The sequence below is a fragment of the Rattus rattus genome, chromosome 2 (genome assembly GCF_011064425.1).
Source record: "Rattus rattus isolate New Zealand chromosome 2, Rrattus_CSIRO_v1, whole genome shotgun sequence".
NCBI lineage: Eukaryota > Metazoa > Chordata > Mammalia > Rodentia > Muridae > Rattus > Rattus rattus.
The window spans coordinates 9,988,311-9,998,722 of record NC_046155.1 but is presented as its reverse complement, the minus strand read 5'-3'; the positions used below and the strand labels follow the sequence as shown (position 1 = coordinate 9,998,722).

At 42.1% G+C, this 10,412-nt stretch overlaps 1 protein-coding gene across 5 annotated transcripts in view; it reads left to right on the top strand.

Moving 5' to 3' along the window:
* Nucleotides 1-36: 36 nt before the first annotated feature.
* Sdhaf2 (succinate dehydrogenase complex assembly factor 2) overlaps nucleotides 37-10,412 on the top strand; it is a 28,633-nt gene continuing 18,257 nt past the window's right edge. For 2 of the 5 annotated variants that reach the window (XR_004386798.1, XM_032891611.1), the window contains exons 1-3: nucleotides 43-183; nucleotides 5,720-5,937; nucleotides 6,017-6,126. Coding sequence is in view for 3 of the 5 variants with exons in the window: in XM_032891611.1 (XP_032747502.1) it covers nucleotides 148-183; nucleotides 5,720-5,937; nucleotides 6,017-6,126 (364 nt within the window). In the remaining 2 variants the exon portion in view is untranslated. The other 3 variants (XM_032891612.1, XR_004386799.1, XM_032891613.1) reach the window with 3 other exon arrangements.

The window sequence follows — 10,412 nt, the reverse complement described above, 5'->3', positions numbered from 1 at the left end:
GGCGGCGTCACACGCACCACTACTTCCGCCATACGCTGGGACGCGCCTTCCGGCTTGGGGTCCACCTCCACGGGTGAAGTCCTTAGATCGGCCGCCCGGAGTTCCCGGAAGAGGGTCGGTTGCTAGCTTCCTGTACTATAGGGAGAAATGGCGGTGGTCACCTTGATCCCGACGCTGGCGCGGGTGAGAGAGCCGAAGATTTAGGGTTCGGGGCGGGCGGCAGCTAGGGCTGTTTCGTCCTCCTCTGTGCCGTGAAGACTGTAGGGAGAATTCACCCATCCCACAGAACCAGGGAAAGGTCCCCTCAAGGCGAGGCGCATACTGCCGCTGAGCATGCAGGTCATTTTCCATTGGTTACTGAGCCCACGGTGTGTTCGAGTGAGAATACTGGATACTATGTAGTTAAGTGGCCAGTTACCATACGAGACTCAAGGCATATCTCACTTTATGTCTCCAGGAAGAGTTACCGAACCTCCTCCGAAAGCCTCCTTTTCTTGAGTGCCTCCCCTGTTTCCCTTTTTTAAAAGCCGGTTTTAATTTGTTACTCAGGCTGGCCTGAAGCTCGCCATTCTGTCTCATCCTGATCTTAAATGTCTGTATGTTTGAGAATTTTCAGGTTTTATTCCAGTAGTGTTGAAAGCTAGTTGATATGGTTTATCTTAAACTTATCGACATGTTTTGTGACAACTTGTGAGCTCCTGGGCATATTCATCCGTACATTTGAGAGGAATGTATGCTCTCGTGTGGAATGTCTGTGTACCTCAGCTAGATATACTTAAATTAGTATTGTTCTGGTTGTCTAATATTGATTCCCCCATCTGGATGTTCTATTCCTTATTAAATTGTGGCATTAAAATCTTTGTTTTCACCCCCTTTAGTTCTGTCAGGGTCTCTTTCATATATTTGAGTGCTCTATTAGGTCCACATGTATTTATGATTATCATTCTTTCTTGCTAACTCTTTAATACTATATAATATTCTTTATCTCATATGAAAATTTTGTTGTTGGTGCTAAATGCCAAACCCAGAGCCTTGCATGCTAGGCAATTTCATTTTCTTTCTTTATTCATTTTTTTTAAGTTTAAAAAATATGTACTTATGTTTATGTGCCTTTGTGAGTTATGCCCGTGTGTGTAGGTGGCCATGAAGGCCAGATGAGGGTGTTGGGTTTTCTGGAATTGGAGTTACAGGTGGTTTTAAGTGTGTGTGTACAGGTACCACTGAAGCTAAAGAGGGTGCTAGGTGCCCTAGAGTGGGGGAGGGGGATAGGAAGAGTGGCCTTGTATAGTTTCAGAGGCTTTCTGAAGCCTTTAAGTTGTTTGCTTCCTGAGCTTAAGGAGCATTCCTGTAGGATGGAATATATTTATTACCGTTCTTTAGAGCATCCTATGTATTGGCTGGGTATAGTAGAATAAGGCAGGAGGGTCTCTTGAGTTCAAGACCAGCCTGATCTAGATGTCAAGTTCTAGGTCAGCTAGGGCTTTATAAGAAGGAGGAGGAGGAGGAGGAGAAAAAGGAAGAGGAGGGGGAGAAAAAAAAAGAGGAGGGGGAGGAGGAGGATTTTATCTTGGAGGAAATTGCTACACAACACCTATCATGAATGAAAGCCCTGGGTTTGATCTCTAGCATCACATACCACAGAATGTATGGCATGCGTGCCTATAATTCTAGCACTCTGATGTTGGTGGCGGGAGGATGGAAAGTTTAGGGTCATCCTTGGTTCTTTAGCTGGTTCAGGGCCTGCCCGTATGCTAGTATGATTAGAAGGGAGCTTGAGACCAGAGAATCCCTGGAAGTTCACAGGCCAGCTAGGCTGGCACACACAACAAGAACAACAAAGAGACTGTCTCAAAGCAAGGTGGAAGCAAGAACTGGCACCTGAGGTGTTCCTCTCACCTCTCCACATGCACCTATCTTGCACACATAAAGATGTTGTAAAAGTGCATTTTCAAGTGCCTTTTCTTAGAGATGCTGGTCCAGAATGCTTAGACTGTGTGTGGCTTAGGAGACTGCATTTTTACAGCATACTGTATTCATTTACTGGAGCTGCCTTACAATCGAAATTTATATTCTCAAAGTCCTGGAGGCCAGAATTCCAGGACAAAGATGCTAGCACCGTTTTCTCTGGTGGTCTCACTCCATGACTTGCAGATAGCCACTTTTCCATTGTGTCCTCATGTGGCTTTATTTGTACCTTCACATTTCTGACTTATTAGATAATTTATGTCTTAGTCAGTCTGGACTTCTTAGGTTTGTGATACTGTTTTTTTTTGGGGGGGGCTTCTTGAATTTGAATGTCCACTTCTTTTTTCCCAATTTTGGATGTTTCAGTCATTATTTTGTTTGTCTAAAAAGATAGTGCATGCATATGTGTCTGTCTGTCTGTCTGTCTGTGTTCTGGGGATAGAACTTGGCTCCCTAGGCTTGGCAGCAAGCCCCTTTACCTTCCTCTATCAGTTCATAATCAGTAACACCCTAGTGCCAATGTGATGCTACAGTTTCTTTGTAAACACTCGGGTTGTTCAGTGTTGCCTCCCTCCTTCCTGCTCCCCTGTTTATCAGGTACTGTAGCCCCTCAGCTTCATAGTAGTCCTGCTCTTGCCTCACAAGTGCTTGGATTGCAGGCATGAGGCACCATGCCCCAGCTAGTTGCTCTGCTTTCTTATTCTTGGTGGCTATCTGGACTTCTTAGAATATGCTGGCTGTGTTAGTGTTACAAGTTGTTCAAAATAGAAACCAGCCAGTCCCTTGGGCAATGCCAGCCCCCATGTTCCAGAACATTAACCATACAGTTGACTCTTTCTTGAACCATGGGGAAGAGGCTCCTAAAAAATACTAGATTTTATCTTACTTTGTCTGCCTTGGTCCTTTGCATCAAAACTAAACACTCCCTTGGTCTCCATGGTCCCTAGGCATCTGGAATGTGCTGTGTCCTGTTGTTGCTCTGAGACAAGAGAGATAAAAACCGTAGGCAACCTTTGAGAAGCTGGAGCTTTAGATGGATACCCCAGCTCTGTATCTCCAGGGAAAAGCTGGGAGTTGTGGGATTTTTGTTTTGTTTTTTTCATTCTTCAGTAAGGCAGAATGGGGACCATGGCAAGTGAATGATGTGGTACAAATCATCACCTTTGTTCGCTATAGCTACAGAAACGTGCCCTTTCCTGTAGCACTTAGATTCAGCCACAGCAGAAGCTGTTAGAATGATATTCCAGGAGTCTTACCTTGCCCTCTCAGGTAGAGGCCTGGTGCTGGGGCTTTCTCCCCATCATCTTGTTCTTTGGGGACTTGGGGGAAGACAGGGCTGTGGCATGTGCGGTCCACAGTCTTTCTTATTGCTTCAGCGCAGCTGGTTTTGCACTAATCTGGGGAGCAGGAGCCTGTTGTCCAGACTTCTCACGAGGGAATGGATCTGCGAATTGATCAGTACTGCCATTTGCTTGTGCTTTCTAAAGCACTCGCTGTTGCACAGATACTTCCACTCCTCCCTCATAATTTCCTTGTTCTAAGCCTAACCATAAGGCTGAGATCCCTAATGTCTTTATGCAGTTAAACAATATTGCTATTGACTTTCTCCAATGCTGTGCTTTCTTAGACGGGTTAGGTGGCAAGGAAGTCATCACTTAGTTCTTTTCATTGTCTTAGAGTTATAACCTTAGGTTTGGAGTCTGAAGCTGTCTTTTGCTACTTTGCGGGCTCTTCCCCCCTCATCTTTCTCCTCCCCTCTTCTTCTACCCTTTCAATCCCCTGAAACTAGATAGGAGAGAAAAAAGGATAAAAACACTAGCTAGGGGAAAGGGGGTGACATTGTTAGACTACTTCTTACTGATTAGGGATGTCAAGTTCCTTGGGGCAAATATGATCTTTACCATCAGAATATCTTCTTCTACTTCTCTTTCCCCTCCTCTGCTTCTTCCTCCTCCTCCTTCCCCTTCCTCTTCTTCCTCATTTCTTCTTTGTGCATGACTACTTAATAAACCATGACCAAAGACAACCAACCAACCAGCCAACCAGCCAGCCAACCACACCTATTGAGGCCTAGCACATACATATTCTCTGAAGAGTCCCCAAATTCCAAAGGTCACACAGTCGCAGAAACTATGTGCAGCTGGCAAAATCACATCCCTAGTAGAGCATGAGGCAAATCATAGTCAGCTGCTGTGGGCAATCAGAAATCTGGGATTAAAACAACACACATAATATTTCTGTTTTTCAAAGAAACCAAAATTATCACTACATTTCCCCCTTTGTTTTAAGCCATTAATTATGCTAAGTGTAGCGAGAAATTATAAACAGAAGACATTTTCAGTGAATTAGGTGTTTTCAGATTAGTGGCCAAAGTTTTCAGGAGACCTCTTCTGCTTACTTTATTTGTTTGTTTTTTCTTTTTTTCCGGAGCTGGGGACCGAACTCAGGGCCTTGCGCATGCTAAGCAAGCACTCTACCACTGAGCTAAATCTCCAACCCTGTCTGCTTACTTTAAGTTGTGATGTATCCACAGCTTTTTATTTCCTGTGAAGACATAAGCAAGCCCCCGTCCTCAACACACAACTTTTGCAGGTCTCTTTTGTGATGTTAACACATCCTTATAGGATATAGACTGATTTAATTCTACAGGTTTTTTTTCTGTAACTTGGTGACTCTTGGCTGCCCCTGTGAAACACCTTGTAGTTTTTGCTACAGAGTCTTGAGGCAGGCCCCCATAACTGTTATCTGATGATAAGAAGTTGCCTTGGTCTCTCTCTTGGATCTACATTCATCACTCCAATGGTAGCCCTTGCCACATTGCCTGCATACCCTGGAAGCCTAGGCCTTATTTCTGGTTTATATTTAGAAAAACTATTGCTCATATGAGAAAAAAGGATAGAGGGGAAAGGGGGAGACATTATTGCTAGACTACTTCCTACCAATTAGGGGTGTCGAGTTCCTTGGGCAAGTTTGATCTTTGAAGTCAGAGTATCTAATTTCTTGTTGTTGTTTCTTCTTTGCACACAGACTACTTAACAAACAGCAACCAACCCTGCCTCTTAGGGCTCTAGCCTTTAATACCCTCTGAAAAGTCTCCAGAATCTGAAGCATCATACACTTAGAGAAATCATAGCTGCTCTAGGTAATCTGAAGCAGCCCCATATTCCACATCTGGAATTAAAGTGAAAACATGTTCCCATAATGTTTCTGTGTTTTTTTAAAGAAACAAAGTTCTCACTTCAGGAGTCTTTAGGAGATGTAGGTATTCTCGGGATTTAACAGGTGAGTGGCTGGAGCACAACTGTGCTGCTGTACAGTTTTAAAGGAATGCAAAAGGAGACAGTGTTTCTGCTGTGGTAATTTCTGGAAAGACTGGCTAACACACATCTGGAATACTTATTCTGTTTTCTGTTTAGATGGAGGTGTTGCCTAATTTAGGAACATGTGTCTGGGGTGTTTGGATGACTATCTTCTCTAAGCCTTAGATTCATTGGTTTTCTGTTCCTTGACTATAAAGGGACCAAACTCAGTAGGACTATCTAATGCATTTAGCACCTTATGTGTTGATTAAATAACATTAATAGGGGTTGGGATTTAGCTCAGTGGTAGAGCGCTTGCCTATAAAGCTCAAGGCCCTGAGTTCAGTCCCCAGCTCCGAAAAAAAAAAAAAAAAAAAAAAAAAAAAAAAAAAAGAAAAAAAAACATTAATAGTAATCATTGCCTTATAAAGATGTTTGTGATTTGTTTGTTTCAGGTATTGTCAAAGCACAGTCTGCTGTCTCCTTTGCTTAGTGTGACATCGTTCAGACGCTTCTACAGAGGTGACAGCCCAACAGATTCTCAAAAAGACATGATTGAAATCCCTTTGCCTCCGTGGCAGGAGAGAACGGATGAATCCATAGAAACCAAAAGAGCCCGCTTACTGTATGAGAGCAGAAAGAGGGGGATGCTGGAGAACTGCATTCTCCTGAGGTAGTAGAGAAGAAGGCTCTGGGTGTTACTTCTCTTTGCCAAGGCAGTCATGTCAACCTCATTTTCCTTCTCATTTTAGCCTCTTTGCTAAAGAATATCTGCACAACATGACAGAGAAGCAGCTGAACCTCTACGATCGTCTGATTAATGAGCCTAGCAATGACTGGGACATTTACTACTGGGCCACAGGTATAATATGCACATCATGAGCTGCCTCTTGGGATAATAGGATAACAAGCCTATTTGAGTCTAAAGTAGCAAGTGTTTTCTTCCTTTTTTTTTTTAAAGTGGACTTTTTGCATAGCCCTGGCTGTCCCGGAACCCTATGTAGACCAGGATGCCCCTGAAATCACAAAAATCTGCCTGCCTCTGCCTCCTGAGTGCTGGGATTAAAGGCCTGTGCCACTAATCCCTTTTTATTCATATAATAGACACCAAACCCAAACACTGTCAAATTTTTCTAGAATATGCAAAATTTGTTTAACCAGTTGTTTCTTTTAAAAATTTTTTAAATTAATGTATTTATTTTGTATGCGTGTTTAATTGAGCATACATGTGCATGGGTATTGAGGACAGAGGACAACTTGGAGGGGTTGGTTTTCTCCTTTTCACCATGTGGGTCCCAGGGATTGAACCAAAGTCATCAAGCCTTGCAGCAGTTGCCCTTTTTGCCCTCCATTAGGGTTTTTGTGAGGCAGATGGAGTACAGTCTACCTTAGGAGAAAAGGGAATGTAGTAGTAAGGTATGTGAAGCTCCTAGGATCAAAGGGAAGGTTGAAGAATAGGTTGGGAACTGGGAAAATGTGCTGGGCTGCGTCCTGCAGGACAAGCCAATTCAGTTGAGAGACAAGGTGTTTAACAATTGGGTTGTTTTTGTCTTTTGAGACAGGATCTCACTCTGTAGCCCACATTGGCCTTGAGCTCACAGAGATCTGCCTACTTCTGCCCCCTATCCCCCAACCCCAAAGTGCTTGGATGAATGGCTAGGCACTTGGTTTGTTTTGAGACAGAAACTCACTGTTTGGATCAGGCTGTTTGAACTCATGATCCTTTCATCCCAGCCTCCTCAGGGCTGGGTTTTTAGAGCATTGGTAATACAGACATGTGCCACCATCCCTAGCTAGGATAATTACTTTTTATTCTAAAAGTCAGCTTAATGAAAAGATGGAGGGCTCCTATCCACATTTTACCTTGATACTGGGGGTCAGTGAGGAACTCTTACAGGGAAAGCTTAAGAAAGTTGGAATAGAAGTCTGCAAATAAATCAAGCAGTTTTGAATTGGAGCCCACAGGGGTTATGAAGATTAGCTTTTTCAGGGTAATGCTCTCCAACTTTCTGAGTTGTCTGAATTTAAACAGTTTCGTGTTAGAATAATGTCCATGATAAGCTGTGTATAATAGACTGCCTGCTCATAACTGCCTGTAACTCCAGCTTCAGGGAATCCAGGGCCTCTGGCCTTTTATGGACGTGGACACTCACTCACGTGCACAGACATACACAGTCACAATTAAAGATAAAGTAAATCTTTTCTTAAAATATAGCTGTCTAGATGCTTATTTGGTTATTTGAAAACCCAGAAAACCTTAAATATTTACTCTCTGGCCCTGTGTAGAACAAGTTCAATGCTGACTTTGGTATAAGGCATTTGAGATTGGCCTTTGTTGCTTATGTCAATAGTTTGTTCTTTTGTATTGTTTAATAATATTCCAGTGTGTTCATTATACAATTTATCCATTGACCAGTAAAGGGATTTTAGGGTTTTATGTTGTAGGCAGTTATAACTAAAGCCTCTATAAACAGATTTTGTGAACAAAGATTTCAGGTTTTCTTTGGATAAATACCCAGAAGAATCATCGGATTCTTGAGTATGTTTGCTTTTATGTCACACTTTATCCATATGGGCAGACAGTAAATATTTTTGGTACTGCAGGCCATATTGTCTCTCATGACTTCATCTGTAGCATCCAATCAACCACAGATAGCAGGTCTACAAATGACTATATTTCAGTATATTTCATGGACACTAGATTTGAACTTCATATACTTTCCAATCAAGAAGTACTATTCTTTTGATTTTTCCTCCTCAACCATTTAAAGATTATTCTTTTTTTTTTTCTTTTTTTCCAGAGCTGAGGACCGAACCCAGGGCCTTGGGCTTCCTAGGCAAGCGCTCTACCACTGAGCTAAATCCCCAACCCCAATTTTCACTTTTAAGCCATTACAAATACAGGCAGCTGGCCATAATTTCTACTTTTTAAAATATTTTATTTTAAAGATTTATTATATATAAGTACACTGTAGCTGTCTTCAGACACACCAGAAGAGGGTATCAGATGTTATTACAGATGGTTGTGAGCCACCATGTGGTTGCTGGGAATTGAACTCAGGACCTCTGGAAGAGCAGTCAGTGCTCTTAACCACTAAGCCATCTCTCCAGCTCTATTTATTTATTTTTATTTTGTGAGCATTGGTGTTTGCTTGCATATATGTCTATATGAAGGTGATAAATCCCCTGGAACTGTAGTTGCAGACACTGGTGAGCTGCCATGTGGGTGCTGAGAATTGAACCTGGGTCCTCTGGAAGAACAACTAGTGTTCTTAACCACTGAGCCATCTCTCTAGCCCCTAGTTTTCACTTATTATTTATACTAATTATACTATTATACTAAGATTCAGTGAGTGCCTACTGTGTGCTTCTAGTTTTAGGATATTTTGGGAAAGAAAAACAACAAGGACAATAGATAGCAGTGATTGCCAGAGACAAGGTATGAAGGGACACATTGTCGTGTCAAAGTGACAGCCTAGTTGGTGAGACTTCAAGGGTGTAGCATCTGACATTACTAGGAGATAAAATCTAATAGCAAACTTCTTGGTCCTCTGGCTCTTGAAATCTTTCTGTCCCTTCTTCACAGCGATCCCTGAACCTTTGAATAGGAGTTGTGCAATAGCTATATTAGTTGGGACTGGTGTCCAGAACTGCATTTTAACCAGTTGTGTTTTCTGTAATGGTTTCTGTAGCAAAGAGAAATTTCCCTGGTGGAGGGAAGAACTATCTTTCTGTAGTGTAAGGATGGATATTTAGGATGTGGTCGGGGAGTGTGCTGGTTCAGTGAGGTGGCAGTGCAGGTTTCTTCTGTGACCTCACTGCCTTTGAGTAGCTGGCTAGGTTTTTAGTACCAGGCATGGTTGCTCTCTTGCTAAGCAGCTCTTCAGTCCAATTAGAGAACCGTTGGTTACTGCTGAGCTGTGCATGCCAGTACTGCACCCTGACAGTTACCATGCCATGTTGGTTCAAAGACATCATAGATGACTGGGAGTGCTGATTGCCTCCAACCTGGGAAATTTGAATGGTACCTTCTTCATTCCTTATCTTTTGTGAAGTGACTCCAACCCATGTTTATTAATAGACATTCCACTGAGTGGTTATTATTTGACTTTCAAGTCTTGTACCAGCTTTATATCGCAGAATGAACACTAGAGAGTCTTGATTTGTTAACAGTTCAAGACCTTTTTGTCTCCCTGTATATTGGTATATAATATTTCACAGGTTGTCATTTGGTTTTGATCACACAGGTCATGAAGTGCTTTTTCCTCTTCATTTTCTGGATGAATATATGTAGAATTGATGTTATTTCTTCCATAATGATTTGCTAGTAATGTTATCTGGACTCCTGGATATTTTCAACTATGAAACCAGTATTTTTTAGTAGTTACTGAATGATTATAGATAATTCCTCTGGGGTGGGATTCAGTCATTTGTCAGAACATCTGTCATTTCATCTAGCTGTCAGGTATGAAATAGGGTTTTATTTGCAATTACAGGTCCTTTCCTGAACCTGTAGTAGGCTTCAGTTGGCGATGCTGCTTGCTGCTCCAGCCTGGTGACCTGTCCTCTGGGCGCCATATGCATTCTGTGGCATTTGTGCTCCTTCCCATTACTAAGAATAAATAATAAGCCAGGCATAGTGGTACACACCTCTGACCACAGTACTTGGGAGGCAAGGCAGGTAGAGTCTGTGAGTTCCAGGCCAGCTTGGTCTACATAGTAAGTTCCTGAACAGCCAGAACTACATAGTGAGACACACCTCCCCCAAATAAATTAATGTTTATCTTTTATATCTATCATTGTAATTTGTAATTTTTCTCCTCCCTCATTTTTTTTTCTTGCTCAATATTACCAGAAGTTGCCATCAATTTCATTTTCTCTTTCAGTGGGCTTGTCTTTTATTTCATTGGTATTTTGTGTGGCTTCCAGTTTTCAGTTACAGGGTTTCTGTTGTTACTCATGTTCATGTGTACTAAGTGTACTAAGTACTCTTGTGTACTAAGTGTGATTGGCATTTCCTAGTTGTTTGAAGTAAGAGCTAAGCTCATCAGAAACCTTCTTTTCCATAAACATTTAGTCCCTCGAAGCCAATGTTTCTCAACCTTCCTAATGCTATGACTCTTTAATATAGTTCCTCATGTTGTGGTG